Here is a 19,859-nt window from a genome sequence, read left to right on the forward strand (position 1 = left end):
CATCAACAGATGATAGTTTTAAAGATACACGTGCTTCTAGATCTTGGACAAGAAGTTATGTTGTCAGAGTGCTCTCCAGTAACAACATACTTGATTTATAATTTGACAAGCTTACCTGCTACTATGGAGCACACAGATATTGGGTAAAGAAAAGGAGACTGACCTCTGCAACAGTACTTAAATATTACCAGTGTGAAATCACTTCAAATCAATGTTTATCTGGTTCTTACAGATCTGTACTAATCTGCCTCAAAGCCCTAGTTTTGTGTAACTGTAAGTGACTTTCAGAATGCTCTGCTGCACTTGGATCACTTCATATCACCTGAAGGCAATGTTAACAAAGAACTCTGAATAGTAATTCATACAAATTCAGACCAGGTGGTCACTGTTGTTTATTCATGTGTTCAAAAGTTCACCACCCTAACCTTAGTTTCCATGTGCTCTTGAATTTGTAGTGAAAGAGGCATTTTAATCTCTATCAAAGGATTGTCAGGGGAGCTAGCAGAGGACACGAATGAAAGGTGTGCTTCTGGATTAGACTTCTGCAGAAGACCGCCTCTGACTGTCACTTGCTGCTTGGTCACTTGGGTTTGAGAAGTCAAGGAAATGTAGGTGAACCTGGTCAGCCCCTTCCTGGTGTGCTGGTCATTAGACTGTACCTGAGTAGTGCCCTGACTAGGTTTGGGTGATCCCTGAGGCTTGTCATGGAACTTTCACTGTAAAAATAAAGTCAGAATTAAACATCCACTAAAGCATGCCATGAGAACAAAACAAACCTGTGGCCAAGGAGAGCAGGAAGAATAGAGATACCTCTGCACCCCTGTATTTCTACCTCTAGCTTCAAGCCACAGCAATGAAAATGCATTTAGGGCTGAGTCTCAAAAGTATTTATACAGTTAATAAAAATCTCTTCAGGTGCCTGAGTATCTTTATGAACCTTACCCTTAAAGATGATCCTATTTTCTGGCTTTTTATGTTGCTGATTCTTGTATCTGAGGTTTTAAGTTCTCTGGTATGACAACTCTTAAGTCATTGTCTGAAATCAATCTGCAATAAATGAGTATGAAGACCTGGAAAACGGTGGTATCCAAACATGGCTTTTTTCTTTCCAGCTGAAACAAAAGCTAGAGGGAATGGAAAAGAACTTGAGTCTCAACTGGAATGATCTTAAGGACCTCTTATCATGTGCATGTCAGTCTTTGGGCTCGTTTTCACACATATATAATTTTCAGTCTTGCACAGACAAGGTGTTGACGCACAATGAGACTGAGCCTGAATTCTTATAGTCACTGATTGCAGGCAGCAGCTACTGTGCTTGTTTTAAACGCAAGATCGTTTAGCTACATATATTCAATATTTTACAATGCAGTAATGTTATCAAGAAGCCACTGATGATGGATACTTGTTGGGATAAGGCTGTAGTAGAGAGAAGTCTTAAGAAAGCTGAAGTAGAAGTTCCAGGTAATGTCATGTTAAAGCAGAGCTCCAATTAAAGATAGTATTTCTCATATTTAGTAAGTCAAAAAAACATGGGCTATTGATAAACTATGCAAACTGCTAAAGAAACATCTGCAGAATGACTGGCCTGCTAGACCTAATACAGAGCTTAACACATGCAGAATGAAGTCTACTGTCTATAAACCTTTACAACTTGGGTGCACTAGGGAATTAACTCTTCACTAGTGCATGAAATAATTCTTACTGTGATCCCTTGACTTCTCCTATGTCAAAGGCCATGTTAGCAGGCAGTTAAGCAGTCCTGTTCCTTGCATGTTGTTGGCAGAAGCTAGTATTTATTGAAGTTGATGCAGGATGGTAGACTGAACATCATGGCTTTTGAATGAAATAATTAACATCCAGGCACAGGGAGGGGTGGAAAATCATGATGATACCTCAAAGTGTGATGGTCTCCTACTGTTCTTCCAAAAGCCCCTGCTACTTGTCTGAGACACTTTTTCATGGCTGTTGCTTGCTGTGCTTGATGTTCAAGTCTCTACTCCCCTTTCAAGCAAAACTTAGTGCAAGTTTCTCTTCCACACACCTGTGTTCAAAATTCACTCCAGCAAGAGGAAAACAGACTGTAATTGAAAACTAAATGCAGAACTGAGCTCTGTACACCTTGCTTGAGAAATTTTCTTATGTGCTTGTGGAAAGAAAAGGAGGCAGAAATACTTTGTTTTTTACATAATTGATATAGGCTTCTGACAGTGGTAGAATCCCATAGAATACTTGCACAGGAGTTCTTGCAGCAACCTCTGTTTAGGTATCTCCTGGAAAAGTGTCTCCTGCTAGTGTGTAAAAATACTAAACATTTATTAAAGGCTATTTCATGTAGGGGTTTGTGATTAAAATAGCTTCCTTCCTCATCCTGTTGTTTCTAGAAATGATGTAGCTGTTAGTTTCTCATCCTGTAAGAGTGGTGATCTAAAGTTGTGGTGAGAGTCTCAAAAACTAAGGATGTACAACTGAGGGGGGTCAAAAAGCCTCACATGAGTAGTTCAAACTCAAATAGCATCTGAAGAACATGTATTCACTAAATAAATCACTTTATAACTCGCTGTAGTTTGAATGCTTAACTAAAGCAACAGTTCATAGGCACAGCCCTTGGAAAAGGGGTGTTGCTGAAAAACAAGAACACTGAAAAGTAAGAGTGAGTCAAGCTTCCTTTTCTTCTGTCTACCTGATTTACCAGCACAAGGGTGCCTGTATCATTCCTGCTAGCATTGACCATCTATCCACCCATAACAAAATGAATACTTTTTTTCATGATGTAGTTGAGTAGTCCTCAAGCAGCACTCAGGCTGTCTGTCTCTCACCACCGTATGATAATCAGAAAGCCTTGCTGCTTGCTTGCTTAATGATGGTAGTTGCTGCTGTCAGATAAAACTTCAGTGCCACAGATGTCTGTTTGAAACATGGAAAATGTGAAAGCTCTCCTTTCCACCCTCTTCGCCCTGCCCTGCCCAACACATGCACGCACTCTACAAACAGAATAGGGAGGTTGAGGCATAGACTTGGCACCTGGGTAGTTTGTGCAACTAATATATCTGGAGTCTCTCGAGACACCATGTAACACAAATATAAGGCTGTCCAAGCGTAATAAACACTCTTTTTTGTAAGAACTTCTGGGTTAAATATGAAACCCTGAAAGTATTCCTATTGCTTAAGAGTTTGGGAACCAAAAGACCAAGTCCTATAGAAATCTTGAGACGTATCTGTAAAATGCTGCAAACAAAGTTGCCATTCACTTGACTTTGTGGAAAAGAGAGTTACTGATAGATGAATGGTGATTTCAATGTTGCTTTTCCCAGATGAGCTTGGAAGTAACCCGTTAGCCATCTTGCATATGGAATTCCTTAAATGTAAGCTTCTTTCATGTAGTTTCACTAAATTATTAGGGAAATAAGTTGTGAGACAGCTTTGGGACTTCAAGAGAATAAAAATTAAGAATATCCTTTGATAAAGTATTTGCCTTGATGTTTCTTTGAAAAAAAGTAGTGCTAAAACCAAGGTAGGGCTTGTTTGTCCCAGGCTTTGGACTGTCTGTTAGGATATAGCATTAGCACTGAGCAACCCACTGAAATCCAGAACTGTGACTAGGAGTCTGTGAAATTTTGGATTAGACATTAAGTGTCTTGTCTCTTTGTGATCTTGTTTCCAGTATTGCAATAAAATGTTTATTCTGTCAAGATAAGAGTTAAAATAGCATTTGTAAACCTTGTCTGTCCATAAGTGATCTCAATGTGAGCTACTGTGCCTCTAAGAAAAGCAGGCATTTATCTAGTGGCTCATCATATTCTTGAAATGCTGACCATGTAACATGAGTTGTGCCTTATGCCACATTGAAAGAGCTTGGTTGGAATCTGGTAATGTTACTTCGCAGTGGAGCAGAGAGAAAAATTTTCATGTTTTTTTCCATCCTTTCAGCAAGTGGCTGGAGGGATGAGGAAGCAGCTTACATCTTGAAAAACTGCATGCATGTATTGCACGCTTTAATCTGTCATCCACTCTGAATTTCGCTCTTTAAACTCTTTGGCTGCCTCAGCTTTGTTTAGCACCTCAAATACTTCTCAGAATGTTTCACGTTAATATTTAGCACTTACTCTGCCTTGTCTGAGCCAACCGTTTGGGTGAAAGCCTGCTGCTGTTGTGCATGGAAGACTTCACGCTGAGGGACTCAGCAGTGATAAAGTATACATGGTGGTTACTGTAGAAGAACTTGACACTGTCAGCTTGTTCCCTTTCTTCCCTCCTTGTCCCTTCTTCCTTTGGTTCCTTTGGTTTGATTTTCCTATTTAATTTCTTATGCAAGGAATTTGGTGTAGGAGCTGGATCTATGTTTGGAAGTGAAAAGAGAACTGGGAAGAAGTTAAACTAGTTTGCTAACAGCGTTTTTCTTCTAATTTCAGCACTTTTTTCTGACTTCTGTATGTTACAATTAGTGATGTCTCAACAAAATTTGAATTTAACTTTGGTCTAAGATATATTCCTTTGGGATAATGCATTGTACTTTCTCCAGTTACAACGTTCATTTTACGTTGGTGTGTTGCATGTAACGTAATAAATGTTATGGTATATCTCGTGCTCGTTAAGGCAGAGTTAGGATGCTCAGAAGCATCTTAGCTCATGTTCTTTGCTCTTGTTGAACAGTGATGTTTGTATTGATGTAACTGCGCAAAGTTCAGATTGTTGTATGCTACGCTCTGTGGTGCTTTGATTTGTTGCTTAGAAACTCACGTAGTGTTGTTCTTCTCTTGTAGGCCAGACCCTGGGTCTAGTCAGATTAGGCTGTGCTTGCAGGTTTTGAAAGCTGTCCAGAAACTGGCTCGTGAATCAACAATTATGGCAAGAGAAACCTGGGAGGTTTTGTTATTATTTCTTCTTCAGATTAATGACACTCTTCTAGCAGCTCCAACTGTGCAAGGTTTGTGTTCAACTTTCATTTGGTTCTATTTCTGGAAAAAACTTTGGCTGTGCTTGCTGTTCAGTTGCCTGATGGGGGAAACCTGTTCAATGCTCTTGGTAGCCACAAGAGTGCAATAACTCATTCCTAGTTCTGCTACTCTACTCTGCAATAAAGCACTGTCAGAAAAGATTGAATGGTTTGGAACTGAGTGTTCTCCAAAATGTATTTCAGTAAAACAGTGGGCTGTGTACACAGACAGTTCATGAAGATGGGTTTCAGATGACATTGTTTCCTGTCTGACACGTGCCTTGGTGTTTGGCATGACTATTGGAAAATAACGTTGTCAGTATATACCCATTTGTAAATAAATAAATATGGCATCAAGTATACTGTGCAATAGAGTACAGTTTAATTAAAGTTAGTAGCTGAGTTCACAGTATCGCTTGGTGACACATACATATGGTTGGGCTTTATGTATAATTTTGGTCTTGTAAAAAGCTTAATTGACTGTAGGAAGTAATCAGGAATCACTCTTGAAAATGAAGGCGAATTTAAGAATATTTTTGAAATTATCACTTAAACTGAATCCTAAATATGTGAGATGTTATCATGACAGTTGTGAGATTTCTAGAAGATGAAAGGGTTCCTTGGGGAGATGACTGAAGTCGTTTAGATTGACTACTTACTAAAGGCATGCTTTGTTTCTGCTATAAGGTGGCATTGCTGAGAATCTGGCTGAAAAATTGATTGGTGTGCTGTTTGAGGTGTGGTTACTAGCTTGCACGCGGTGCTTTCCAACACCACCTTACTGGAAAACTGCCAAAGAGATGGTGGCCAACTGGCGACATCACCCTGCTGTAGTTGAGCAGTGGAGCAAGGTTATCTGTGCCCTCACTTCCAGGTAGGAGAAATCCCACAGAAATAAACACATGCATACTGGGACGATCAGTTATACTTGTTTTCTCTGGTATTTGCTTATTTGTGGAATGCTCCAGAAGTGAGTGAGCAAAACAAGTGCATGATCAGAGAGACTTCACTAGCATTCTTGGCTTCTACTGTTCACACGTGTGTGTCTTCATTTCCCAAGTGAATGGCTAAAATGGTTTGTTTGCTTTTGTATAATCTCAGCATCTCTCTAGTATTTAACACTTTACAGTATGAGTGTGTTACTCTCCATTGTTGTGACTTTTTCCCTTCACACAGAAGGGAGGGATGAACTACTAATATTAGAGTAGTATTATAGTCTCTATGTTTAATGCCACTTACCACCAAAATTGCTAAGTGCTGTTACTACTGTGTAGTATCTGCATATTGCTATGTTTGAGGTGACTCTGGGAATCCTCCATCTACTTCTCTCCAAAGCTAAGGCAGTGTTTATACATGTCTGGCTCTTGCCCCTTGGCAGTAGGGACATAGGTGGGCCAGAAGCAGGCTGCAGTCTCCTTCCTCTGAGCAGCGGTAGTCCTCAAGTGAGTGTCTGAGTACAGCTGTACCAAACCCTCTGAAGCACGAGGACAGCGAGGATCTGTGGGCTGCTTGAGAGGTTAGGTAGGAGGCCCTGAACAATGAGGAGAGTCTCAGTCCTATTAATACTGTGGTTTTCATAGTGTGGAGTCTGTGGAACAAACCTAGTCCTTTCCCCCAACGGGATCAGATTAGTTGGTGAAAAGGGGAGCAGGAGGCTGTCCTCCCAGCTCTCCTGAGACTTTAGTAACTGTTTGTCTGAAAGGCTGAAGATGTATTAAAACTGCTGCATTCTGAAAAGCTCAAGTAGTACCGTCCTTTCCTGCTTGCAGGGGTTTATTTTAACTCGGTGAAAACTTTTACTTTTGAGGCGCTTGTTAAAGTACCAAGCATGGATAGATTTTCCATGTTATACAGCTAGTTGTTAAACCTGTGGGGAAATAAACCTGCAACACAAGTTCTGTGCATTTCCCACGCTATTTCTTTAGCTATTTTTAGCTCCTTAGATGTAGCATTGCATAACAGAAAATATTTATGATTCACTGATCTGAAAAGAGCAGCTCTGTCTCCGAACATGTGTTGGTGTTCTGCTCCATGCACTTCATGCCCACGTTTTATCTCCCACTGTTGACTAACAGTTTTAGTTCTGTTGAGGCATAGTAATCTGCAGGTTTTCTGCGATGTTTCCGTAGTCTGCTGTTCCGCTGCATAGTAATGTTCTTTTACATTTAGTATATAAAAAGGGGGACTCCTTTGATGTTAACTTTAAGTTTAGTGCTATTTGAAGCTGCATACTTAGTACTTGTGGAGCTCTAACTTCAAACACTTAGTATTGTTTTAGTAAACCATTTTCTGAATTGGGTTATTAGCAATAAGCTGAGAGTAAGCTTCTTAATTTAAAACCATATAGAAAATTTTTATTTGGGAATTGGTACACTTCTGAAGTGTTAAAATCTATATCCATGTGGGTATGACTTCACAGCAGAATGAAACCAAGGTCTTACTCATGTGTTTACCGATAGATACTTCTTTTACCCCTGTTGGCTGCTTTACATCCACTCTAAGCGATTGTGCTGCATGTGTGGATTCCCGTTTATTTCTGCTCTCCATCATTATGGAAAATGTTCTGGTTTTCAGTTAGGATGCAAATCGCATTCCCTGAGCTGATTTCTTGCAGCTTGTAAAGGGAGAATTGGAAAGTGGTGCAGTTTACTGCAGTCCAGAGATGAGAGGCTACTGCTTAGGTTCTAACGGGACGCTCAAGCCTGTCCTCAGTGAACAGACAGCAGCTCCAGCATGACTTGGCAGGGTGGATGCGCAGGCTGATGCTAGACTTTACTAGGTTGGTCAAAATTTGGTCATTCTGCAGCAAAAACCTAGTGCGCAGTGATTCCTCTAGAGCACTAAGTATAAATGTGTGCATAGCATACCAGAAAGCAGCTCCTGCCCTGCGTGGGTCTGTGGATTTCTGTTTTGGTCCTAAAGGAGGCCTCATGTCCTAGAGCTCTTCTCTTTTTTTCTATCTGAACTAGTTGCTATGATAGATTGATTCCCTATGCACTTTGGATGTCTTTAGCATTAGTTGGCTACCAGTTGCTGTAGTGCCCAGTGTTGGGGGGAGCAAATTTCCAAGAGAGGGAAGACAGTAACTCAACCTATTCAAGTCTTGGTTTAGGAATCAGCTATAGGCTTCTGTTCTCCTCCCCTTTCTCCTAGTTGTAATGACTTTAGCTCTGTAAAACATGTGCTCTGTAAATGGGCACTGACAAATGGGCCATTTCTTGTCCATTACAGGCAACTCTCAGTTTAGAAAAAAGGATGTGATTACTGAAGCAAGAAATAATGTTGAAAGTGAGTTTAGGCTAGGGAAAGACAAAAACTAGTTTCTAGGAGTGCCAGAAGCCTGAGAAGGCACAGCTTGCATCTCTTCCTCGGAGAAGACCAAGATCATGCTGATCAGGGAGATTAGTTTGTAAGTTTGCAAAACTGGGGATGAAGTAGGAGTCATATAAGACAACGGTGGCTCAGAGAAGCTTATCAGCGACTGGTCAGGTAGTTATAGCACTTCTAGCGAAGGATTTTGGTTCATTTATCTAAACCATTATCATCACGATATTGCATTGCTGTGAAGTCCTCTGTGGGTCTGCTCTTCCGTGTGGTCCAGCTTCCACGAAATGTGGTGCCTCTCTTCCGAAGAGCTTGCTGTTTGTTGCGTTGCTTGTCCTGTGCTTGCTCTAGGATGGTGCTGAGTGCTGCTCATTGTGCTGGTGTAAATCATAAGTCACCACTAATTTGGAATTTAGGCCTGTAACCTCAAAGATACTTGTGTGTGTGACTTGCTGATGTTGTTGGATACTAGCTAAAGACCTTTGAGGATATGAGCTAAGTTATTTGAAGTTTTTCCCCTCCATGTGTAATATCTTGTCGGTTATGTAGGTACCTATATGAATTGGTAATCCCCCTGGCTAAACAGATGGGAGAGCTGCTACGGAGTGCTATGCCTTAGCAACTCTTTGGTTTGGTTGACCTCTGGTCATGCTCCAAGGCATGCATTTTTTAAAGCTTTTATGAGGACTAAACGATTGGGTAAAATGGAGATCTCTAGGAAAACTTAGAATGGTGCATTGCTGCTGTTGTGCTTACTGGTGGACTGCTGCTTTCTCCCAGGCTTAAATGCATGGTTAAATTTTGAGGTCTGTTCACTGACTGACAGGTCTATCTGACTTGCTTCCTAGGTTGCTGCGTTTTACATATGGGCCTTCCTTCCCTCCGTTTAAAATTCCTGATGAAGATGCAGGTCTGATTCCTCCTGAAATGGATAATGAGTGCGTTGCGCAAACTTGGTTTCGCTTTTTACATATGCTGAGGTATTGTAATTACAGCCATATGTTGTTCATGTTCTTGGGTCATTTTATAAACTTGCATTACAAATGAAAAATTTTTCTGGAGATTGGTAATGTTAAGTAATTCAATAGAAAAGAGCACGAGAGACTTGTAACAGTGCCCTGCAGCAGTACGGTGCAAGGGTGTGAGTGGGGTTTGTTCAGCTTTGAACTCATGGACTCTTTCAGAATATAAACTGGTTTGTTTAATGAAAAAAAATAGTTTGTAGCTATTAGGCCTTTTGGAAGTCTTAAAAATAAGACTTCAATACAATTCTGTTTCTCTGAGATAGCAAACAGGAAAAGCAGAACAATAGCACTCAGATGTATGCTGCTTCCATTTACTTGCCAGGGTGTTAAATTTAACTTTAAAAAGATTATTTTTAAAGTGGGTGTATGTCTTTGTTTTTATGAAGAAGGCTATATAGTTAATTTTAACATCCATGTTACTTTTTTTTTCTTTTTAAATACGTAACAGAACCAAGTGACATGCTCTGCTGTTTCAAGGTTCTTTGGAAGTGCATCACTTTAATGTTCTGGCCATGCAGAACATTACATTTTTAAAAAACATTTGTTAGTAATGAAAGTTAAATAAGTGTTAGACTGTTTAAAGTCTACTTCTTTTAACTAGCTAAAAATCTGTTCTTTTTCTCCATTTGTGATAGTAATGTCACAAGTATTGTACTCTCCAAATCTGGGCTTGCTGTTACAGGATGTATATCAGTCAGAAACAAGAGTTCAAGATTTTACAACCCCTGCCCTTATTGTGGTCATTATTTACTGATGATGTTTAATTCATTGCTAACACTTTTAGAAGAAACAATTTTAACAATGTTAAGACCTCTTGAAAACAGTTCAGAAGACCTCTGTAGTTAATACTCTGGCAACTGCAGGATTATTCTAACCAGTGTATGCTCTGGTTCGTTGGGTTGCTTAGTAAGATTATTCAGCCTATTTGGGTAGTATTTGAATTGAAGGCGATGAAGTCCTGCAAACCAAAAAATTGACTTTTTTGTGTCATTTGTGATGAAGTAACAGCTTAAAAACAACCCAAATATAAAACATGCTAGTACAAGACCCTTGCTTTTGCAGTTACTTTTTATTAGATGCTCTCTTTTGCTGCTGTTTAAGTCTAAAATTACTGCATCTTTAAGCATTCTTAAAATTCTAAGAACTATTCTTAAACTGACTAAAACATATTTTGCTCTTTTCTGTGTGTGCAGTAATCCTGTGGATTTGAGTAACCCAGCCATTATTAGCTCTACCCCCAAATTTCAGGAGCAGTTTCTGAATGTGAGTGGAATGACTCAAGAACTGAATCAGTACCCCTGCCTTAAACATCTGCCTCAGATATTCTTTCGTGCCATGCGTGGGATCAGCTGTTTAGTGGATGCATTCCTAGGTAATGTCTTTTGTCTTGTCTGTGAATATCTGGGAATAGTAACCTAATCCTTATTTTATTCTTTCAAAATCTGGATTCTTCAGCAGTATGAGTGTAACAATCTAATTTGTCACTTGCAAGTATATCCTGGGATTGACAGGAAAAGAACCTGAACTCATTTTTGAATAGCCATGATTTTAAATAAATGCCCATTAGACTTAATATTTATTTTTATTTTAAATAAAACTGGAAATCCTCCTTCCCCAAATGAGATTTATTTCTCTTTCTCTCTACACCACAATGCAAGTTTTAGACTTTTAGCATGTTGTGAGCACTGACAACTTTGTTTATAAACCCGGTGGCAAAAGCTGTGTGCAGCGCTTGTGTTTGTAAGGCGTTGATTCTTGACTGCCATCTTTAGATATTTATACTGTGAGTATCAGTTTCACTTAGTTTAGGGTTAGTGGGTGACAAGTGCTACTGGGAAGAAAAGACATGTTACTTTGTGTCCACTGGTAGTTGGGTAGTTTAAATTTCAATAAAAGGTAAAGTAGATCTAAGCACTGGCTGGTAATTTCTAAACAATACTATATAGCACTGGAAATCTAAGGTTATATTCTTAGTACACTTCATCCTTATTGAAAATTCTTTAGAGATAATACGCTTTTGCAAACTCTAAAGAACTGTCTGTCTCCTGCTGCTTTTTTGATTAATTATATGCAAACAAATGTTATCATCTGCCAGAAGTGTGAATTGATATGAGACTGCAGAAGACTTGAGCAGATACATAAACTGAGTTCAGAAAAAGGTTGCCTGCAGAATTAGACTGTCAGATTTGACATGCTGTTTTTTATTTTTTATTTTTATTTTTGAAAACCCTGAGTGGTTCAGTCCCTTTAAACAAAGCACCTCAAGACCTTCCTGTCTCACTGAATTGTAAGATACTTTTTTTTGGAAATACATGCTATGTTGCTGTAAAAATATTGCAAGGAGAAAGGATTATTGATATTTTATTCCGTATTGAAAAGAACTGTGGTTGTTCTAGACATGTTGAAACTATTACTTAGACTGTGATAGTGAGTCTTGAAACCTGTTGCATCCACTGTACTTCTTCCAGATGTCTTGCCACCAGTTAAAGACTTGAATGATTGCTCTTTGCTAATACCAGATGTGAGATTTTAAAATATTCAGTAGTCTGTCTCTTAAATTGTGTAATTTGTGAAAGGAGGGAGGTATAGTAGTTTTAGTGACTTGAAAGTTGTTTTGCTCTTAGGGGCTAAAATGTAAAACTTTTTTTTGTGACAAATCACTGCAGCATCCCCTCTGTCACAGAGGTGTGCAGTGTGCTCTATTGTGGTTGCAGCATGTTATGCAGTAGCAACTGCATAGCCCCCTGTTTAGCTTCAGGATCTAACTCACCCCCTATTAAGGGGGTAATATGAAGACTAAAATGTGAGCTGCCTAAAAAGGGACAGCTCTTACGTATGTATGAGAGGAGAAAGCGACTGAAGATTATGGAGCTGCTTCCTTGTCAGATTCCTGCTCAGATCCGTCTGGAGTAGCTTCCAGGGAGAAACTGTGTCCCTTTGGGACTGAGGGTGCAAAACCACAGGCAGGGTACAATGCTCTTCTTAATTTAATTAAAACCCGTATTATCTGTTTTAACTGAACGCAGGCCAAAATGTAGAATGGAAACTTCCGTAGTCGCGTGAATGAATGGTGTTTGGTTTTTGAAAAAAGGGCAAGCATCCATGCTCTTCCTTGAGGATTTCTGATACTCTTAACTGTACTCACAATCCTTTGATCTGACATGTGAAAGCATAGCCCACTGCAGCTTTAACTCCTGAAATGCTTTTCCCTTCAGTGAAATGGCAGAAGGAGTAATAGCAAGCTGTACCTCCTTCCGTAGGTCAGTCACCTGGAAAGATCTTCGGTGTTCAGTTTTTTTCCCTCGCAAAAACTCCCTGTAGTCATTAGGGTGGACTGACTGAAACCTGCCTCTGTGTTCTCCCATGTACAGAGCAGAGAGAACTTTTTTTTACTGCATAGCATCTCATTCTTACCTCCAAGTGGCTTAAGAGCTAGATTAGTCAGGTGTTAAAGATAATCTCAAGATAAACCTGAGCAATATATGGCCGGACTTCACTAGAAGGACCTGTCAAACTCTGCCAGATCCTATTACCACAGGTAGAAAATCTGCTGCACTGGAAGAAGAAAAAATGTCTAACTGAAGATTGCTGTAGGGTATTCCTCTGGGGATTCCTTTACTGGCCGAGTAAGCTGAGTTTTAAAAAGCTGTTAAATATAGTATGTATTGAGGAAAAGCATGCTATATCCAAGATCTCTGTGAAAGTGTCATCGGTAATTAGCAGTTATTGTCAGTGAAGAAAGTAGTTTATAATGTGAGGAGAGTGTCTTGCAGTGGAGGCATGGGAAAAATCAGGCTGTTAGCTTTGCACAGTGCATGTACAACTCCTGGGATATTTTTTTATGGTCAACTCCTCTAGTACCTTAGAAATTATCTGGGATTCTTCTTTGATATTTTTAATAGTGATGTTTGTAAATAGTCCTTTCTGTAGTCTCCATATGGTTGTTTGAGGATCCATTTCCACCTGGGTGGTGGTGACCTGTCCTTAGTTCTTCATGTACACAGCTTCTTGTCTAGATGATAGTGGTGAGGGGTGCGTGTAGCTGTATCTGGGACTGAGGTCTTCTGCAGAGTGCTGCCGTGTGCCTCTTGTCAGCACAGGCTCAACTGTAAGCACATGGGGACCCTTGCTCTCTCTAAGAGCTTTCGATAGGATATCGAATCAGAGACCTCAGGCTTCTCAAGATCTAGGGTAGCTTGGACCCAGAGTGTTTGAGAGCCCGTCCGGAGTTCAAAGATGAAGGCTGCAGGCTATGATGATGCACTCAGCACAGCAGAGCTCTTGATGGAATTAAGTTCAAGCTGTATGTGTGGACGAGAGGATCTCAGACAGACTTTAGAATTGCGGTATGGGCTCCTTCGGCAATGGGAGGCTAATGTGAATCTCGCTGCCCTCCAGACCAAGTGCCGTAGCACGTTTTTTTTTTTATTTTTATTTTGCCTTCTCTGATATGTACGTACATAATGTGTGCATTTGGCAAATTACTATCAAACTCCTCTCAAAAAAATTGTACCAAAGCAATGCATTTCATGGTGCGTACTCTACACTCTGCATGGGGTACAAGACTAACTGTTTACCAGAAGTTAGCTCTTTCATCATGTGCTGTGAAAAGTACTTGGATGCTTTGATTAGCATAGTCTAAAGATCTGTATCGGGTTATCTTCAAGCACGCTGCAATTTCCTGTTTCGTTTTCTAGTGGGGTGAGAGTGCTGGTGTTCATTAAAATGGGATAGAAATGATTTGTTGCTTCAGATTTTGCAGAGGGAGATTCTAAATTAATCGCTTCTGATTCTGTGACTAGGAAGAGCAGCTTTTCATGCACCACAAGTGTTTCCCTGAAGTTCAGTTTTGCAAGATGACAGCTGATCTAATGTCTTGCTGCTGCCAGAAAATTATGGCTTGCTCTGCTTTCTTACCCCATCCCTTGTAGTGGCTTTGGTATTGCGCTGTTCAGTGAGCTGATTCAGCTTGCTGAAACGTCAGAAAACTGCTAGGTTTCGTTTTAGTCTAGTGAGCTGTGTTGGCTCTGAAGGGCAAGGCAAATTCTAGGGCTGCCTCAGAAGAGGGCATGGAATTTACGGTTGGGAAGGAAAGGCAGAAGTGAGACCCATCTGATTTTTGACTGTAGTAGTGAGCTGTTAAATTGCCTTTGGCAAATGAACCTTGCCCCCTTCCGTCTGACTCAGTCTTCCCATGTGCATTTAACCAAGTTCTTAAGGGTTTTTCTTTTTTTTTCCCTGCAGTGTTTGCTTATTTAGTGCAGGAAGGGTTTTCTCTTCCCCATGCTTTTATTTATGCTAATAATAAAAGTGGAAAGATGTTTTTCTCAACACTGCTCTTCTTGGGAGTGGGGAGAGGTGAGAGCGCTAATCTATTTACAGAAGGCCCAGATATAATTGTGCTGCTGTGTATGAGCTTATGGAAGTCTTGCTTAAAGTTTGCTTTATTTCTCAATCTGCAGGCATTTCACGACCCCGGTCAGATAGTGCACCCCCCACACCGGTAAACAGGCTGAGCATGCCCCAGAACACTGCTATCAACACAACTCCACCCCATAACCGGAGGCATCGGGCCGTGACTGTGAATAAAGCAACAATGAAAACCAGCACTGTAAGATTTCATGCTCTGTATTGAAGTGCTTGATGCTTTTGATGGTTCCTTGGTTAGAGGATGTAGCTTTCCTTGCTGCTGGTAGCTAACTTGTCCTTCTGTTCAAACAGGTAACTACTGCACATACTTCGAAAGTGCAGCACCAGCCCTCCTCTACTTCTCCACTCTCTAGCCCAAACCAGACAAGTTCTGAGCCACGGCCACTACCAGCTCCGCGCAGGCCAAAGGTTAACAGCATCTTGAACCTATTTGGATCATGGTTATTTGATGCAGCATTTGTTCACTGTAAACTTCATAATGGAATAAACAGAGACAGCAGCATGACTGGTAAATATTGCCGAACAAATATCTGTAAATATTTTTCCTTGTTTTACTGACATTTCCTACCTGCAAGATTAACATATGCATAATCAGAGAAAAAAATCTCATAAAATCCTGTATTGTGGTTAACCCCTCCCAGCTGAGCCAGCACCTGTTCCTAGCCCATCAGATGTTTGGGACTTTAAAATTAAAAAGTCACTTTTTACTATTGAACACTCCCTTGTTCTAACAAACATAGCAGTTCTGATTATGCTAGCAGAAAAAGCTTCAAGTGAAGAAGATAACATGTTATATAGGAGTCAATTTCCTGGCTTAAAGTGTCTATTTGAGTAATAGCAGCTTTTTATAGAGACTCTTTAATGTTCAAAAATTTTAACATCAGTCCAGATACTGCACAAAGGGGCACTTCCCCTTGTTCTTGTAGAATGCTGTAAAAGCAGAAATCCTTAAAATCTCAAGTAAAGTTGCTGCCCTCCAGTAATGGCTGCTAGATGTTTCCATGTATGGCTTGATACCTGGGTTGTCTTCAGTCCGGAACTACTGGGTTTATTTTTTCTCCTATGGTTTGCTCAGCTTTAGAGGTTAGATGTTTTGGGACATGATAACAGAGCTAGTGCTCTCTACTCAGAGACTTTTTAGCACTCCTTCCTTTGGTGATAAATATTCAGAAAAGAGTAAACATTACCAGTCCTCTCCTTTTTTCCCTGTTCTTTATTTAGTATGTCAAATGTCCATGAAACTTTGCCAAGAAATCTATGTCAAAAGCTCACTGGCCTAAGAAAAATAAAGGAAGAAGAGGTTTGTTGCAGGAAGTTGGGTTTATAGGTAGGGCTTGATAGCAGCAGTTTAACTAGCTTCCTTGTTCATTGTGTCACGAATCCCATTCTCCCCTTCATGGAGATAATGGGTTTGGAAGCTGGAGTTCATTAAAGGTAACCTTAGATATGCAACATGTGATTTTTGGAAGTGGTCAGTCATGGATTTCCGTGATAGGAAGTTCCTCTGTTCCTCAAGTTCCCTCTGGAAAAGGCCTGTGACGTGTGAATAGAGAAATAAATAGTTGAGTTTAGGAAGGAGTAAAGAATAATTTGAGGGTATATTCAGTTGTATATTCAGGGAATACATTTCTGTGTTCAAGTATAACTGCTTTTCAGATTGATCTGTTGGCTTTAATTTTGGCTCAACCTATATCTTGAGCAATTTTAAGGTAGTGCTCAACCTGGAAAGGACATCAGCTGAGGTGTTGACCTTTTTTAGAAATATGTTATGACTTCTTAGTTCATATAGCTGTATTACTTGCTTATGCAACCAAGTGTCAGCTGTAAACATGGATATTGTGATTACAACGGAAGTATTCAGTCATTTGAAATCAAAATGATTGATGTGCTTTAAGGAGTTCTAGGGCCTTTTGTTACCCTAAGCAATGTCGTAAGTCCTCCAACAGCAGCCAGAAAATGGTCTTATTGCTATTCTTACAGAGGGATTTACCAACTGTTACTTCAGTTCTCCTGTTCCTAGAAACTATAAGCAGTTGTTTGATTAACTGAAATAGGAAGGTACCTGGAGTTTTGCAGCAAATTTTTGTCCCCTGTCCTTTTCCACTCGTGACAAAATGAATAAAAACCACTCAATTCTGTTCCCCTTCTGTGCTCTCCAGAGCCATCCGTAATGAGACCAGTACTAACATGTCACACATTCTGCCATTTAGTAGCAGCAAATGGTCCTGGAAGAGTTACAGTGATGGAGACCCAGAAAACCAGTTATGTTCTGTCCAGCTTTACTAGCTTCGGAAGACAGAATTTAAGCCTCGTGCAAGTAAAATCCCTCTGAGCTTACAAGTGGCACTCACTCCATTTAGTTTCTTGGTTCCAGTTATTGCACATCATTAAAGAGTAATGGCTAGTATATTGCTGTGTGTCTCAAGGAGATTGCTATGGCTGTACTCTGGAATAATAATAAGTATCCTCTTGAGTTCTTCTCTTGACATAGGCCCCTGACAGTTGGGAGTCCTGCATTTTGTAGTCCAGAGAAGACATGTCTCTGTCTCCTTGGTTAGTGCTTGCCCAATTTAGGACTTCTTGGGGCAAGAACTGCTAGGTTTGTACATGGTAGCTCCTCCATCAGAAAAGGAATTAGATCCATAGCAAGTGCTTTTGAAAAGATTCTAGCCCTGGTCCTTTTGCAGACTTGGTGCTACTCACGGTGTCTTTTTGAGGTCAGCTCAAAGGAGAGATGGTACTGTTGCAAATACTTTCTTCATCGAGTTCTCCAGTAGGTCTTTCTTAACTCGCTTGCCTTGGTTCCTTTCTTTATTTGTTACAGCTTAAATCTTTAGCCATACAAAACAGGCTGGATTTATCTTTGCTTTTGTTACCTTCAGGCATTTGCATTTGACCTGCCTGGAGCCTAAAGTCGTTAAAAATTCTCTGCTCAGTGTACTGTCCTCTGAAAGAGACATCCTGCTCCAAAAGTCTGGATATCAGCCTGATTTCCGGCCTGCTCCTGCCCTTTCAGGATGCCATGAGTACCTGTTACCACTGTTTAAAGTACTGTTCACAAAAATGTTGTGACAGGCTGTCAGAGTGAGAGCGAACTGGACGTATGGAAGATGGACCCATATTGCCGAAACTGTCTTTGTAGAGAGGTACTAAAATCTGATTGCCTGACTATCCTGCAGGTCTCAAGGTCTGCTACTAAGCCTCTGCCTTAAGTGGGAGAATGTGATAAGACTTCTCAAGTGTTAGGCTGCTGTAGTTTCTGTTGTCTTGAAGCATCAGCATGTTTTAAAACCGGGCTTATGTCCAAATTGAAGAGTTTCTGTTTTGACATTCTGTGGAGCTTGATGCTTCCAGGTAAAGTCTTTCCCTCCTTGAACTGTGTAAGGCAAGAGGGATCGTGCTGGACTGAGGTAGGCCAAGCCAGGGCTGTGTGCTGTCGTCTCCCCGTCACGTAAGTGGAGCATGTCGGTAAACTAATTGGATCTGCAGGTTGTGCCCATCCACCTGCCTCTGCTCAGGTTACCCAGTATAGGCATGCCTTGAGGAAAGAGGCAGCAGAGAAGGGATCCCTAGTTGTCACGATCCCTATCTGTAGGAAAGAGGGCAAAAAGGAATCTGCCGCTCATTGTATGACTTCTTTTTGGCTGTAGGTTGGTAATGCCCATATATAGCAGTCCATCTCTTATCCTCAGTAGTCTGATACACTAGATGCTTTTGATACTAGCTGGATATTCTTACCATGTTTGGCACTGTTATTGATAGCCTTTTGCATTAGCCTCAGGAAGTGCTATTATCTTTTTTTTTTTAATGACTACTTCAGGTAGTATTTTATAATTTGGAAGTGTCTGCATTTATGATTGGATTTAATATGTAACATTGTCTTCTGCTGGTCCATGCACACTCTGTTTTACTTTTAGATCTGGGACTGCATTTGTATCATAGATTTTAAGAGTTTTAAGCCCTTCTAGCGTTCAGTTCGTTTCAATGCTGTGCAGTTAAGAATTCCTCCTCTCATAGCTCTCTGGTATGATTTCTCTGTTTGTCATTGCCTGCTGATTGGAGGACTGAGGACCATTTTGTAGCGTCAGAGAAAGAGGTGAAGTATCTTGAATCAGGATTCTGCCTGCTCCTGCAGAGATCTCCTGCCCAGGAACACTGTGTATTTTCTAGACTGTTTTTTTTATTCCTCTTCCTGACACATAACACACGTTTCAACACGTGGACATGATTTCTCAACTGATATTCATGGGCTAAATGAGAGCTCTTAACAAATGACCCCACAGGATGAGATGTAGTCTCATGTTCTGCTTCAGAACTTAGTTCAGTTCTTTTAGAAGAACCCTGCTAATTCAAAATGAGTAGTGTCTCATCCTGCCCCCTTACAGTAGGTCCTTTTGGGCATTAGGGAGCAAACAGCAGTTGATCAAGGCCGATGTGAAAGAACAGTTACCTACCCTTACTTCTCTCCTTGTTCTGGAGCCTTATACCTCAGCCATAATTCTCTTATGTCTGACTCTTTTGCCTCCAAAGATGAAGTCAAGAAGAGTGGGAAGTGTGTCTCTTGGGGAGGAAAGAACCTGCAACTTTTTAGAAGTTCTGGGTGTGGGGAAGGGTAACCTTATTAAGCTAGGAGAAAAAATGTTCTCACCTGACACTTTTTCAATTAAAAAGCTGCTCCTTCAAAGGGCTAGGAGCTGTTTTTCTAAGCCTCTTGGCCTCTTCAACATGGCATGGCTTTCCTCCCTGTGTAGCCACTTAACACATGTATTTCCTCACTGAGGTGAGACTTTTGAGGTTGAGTGACAGATGACTGTTTATCCTGTCAACTTGCAAGGCTCTTATCAGCATAATGATGCCTCTTTCTAATGGGAAGCTTTTTGATTTCCATGTTGTTGAAGGACCAAAGCAATGTGAGTACAATTTGAAATACAAGAAATTCCATTTAACATAAGGAAAAATTTTTTTCACAGTGAAGGGTGGTCAAGCACTGGATCTCTTTGAAAATACTCAGAACCTGACTGGACAGCATCCTGAGCAACCTGCTCTAGTTTTCCTTGCTTTAAGCAGGGAGGTGGGACTACATGATCTCCAGAAGTCCTTTCCAACCTCATCTATTTTGTGACTATAGTTACTACCCCTCTGTTGTT

General features: G+C 40.5%; 1 protein-coding gene across 1 annotated transcript in view; it reads left to right on the forward strand.

Moving 5' to 3' along the window:
- Positions 1 to 19,859, forward strand: part of RALGAPB (Ral GTPase activating protein non-catalytic subunit beta) — a 71,833-nt gene that overhangs the window by 9,597 nt on the left and 42,377 nt on the right. The window contains exons 4-9 of the mRNA XM_064521349.1: positions 4,761 to 4,924; positions 5,621 to 5,807; positions 9,106 to 9,237; positions 10,476 to 10,654; positions 14,745 to 14,893; positions 15,004 to 15,220. Of these exons, the coding sequence (XP_064377419.1) occupies positions 4,761 to 4,924; positions 5,621 to 5,807; positions 9,106 to 9,237; positions 10,476 to 10,654; positions 14,745 to 14,893; positions 15,004 to 15,220 (1,028 nt within the window). The remainder of the gene's footprint in view (positions 1 to 4,760; positions 4,925 to 5,620; positions 5,808 to 9,105; positions 9,238 to 10,475; positions 10,655 to 14,744; positions 14,894 to 15,003; positions 15,221 to 19,859) is intronic.

The sequence above is a fragment of the Dromaius novaehollandiae genome, chromosome 16 (genome assembly GCF_036370855.1).
Source record: "Dromaius novaehollandiae isolate bDroNov1 chromosome 16, bDroNov1.hap1, whole genome shotgun sequence".
In the NCBI taxonomy this organism is placed as follows: domain Eukaryota; kingdom Metazoa; phylum Chordata; class Aves; order Casuariiformes; family Dromaiidae; genus Dromaius; species Dromaius novaehollandiae.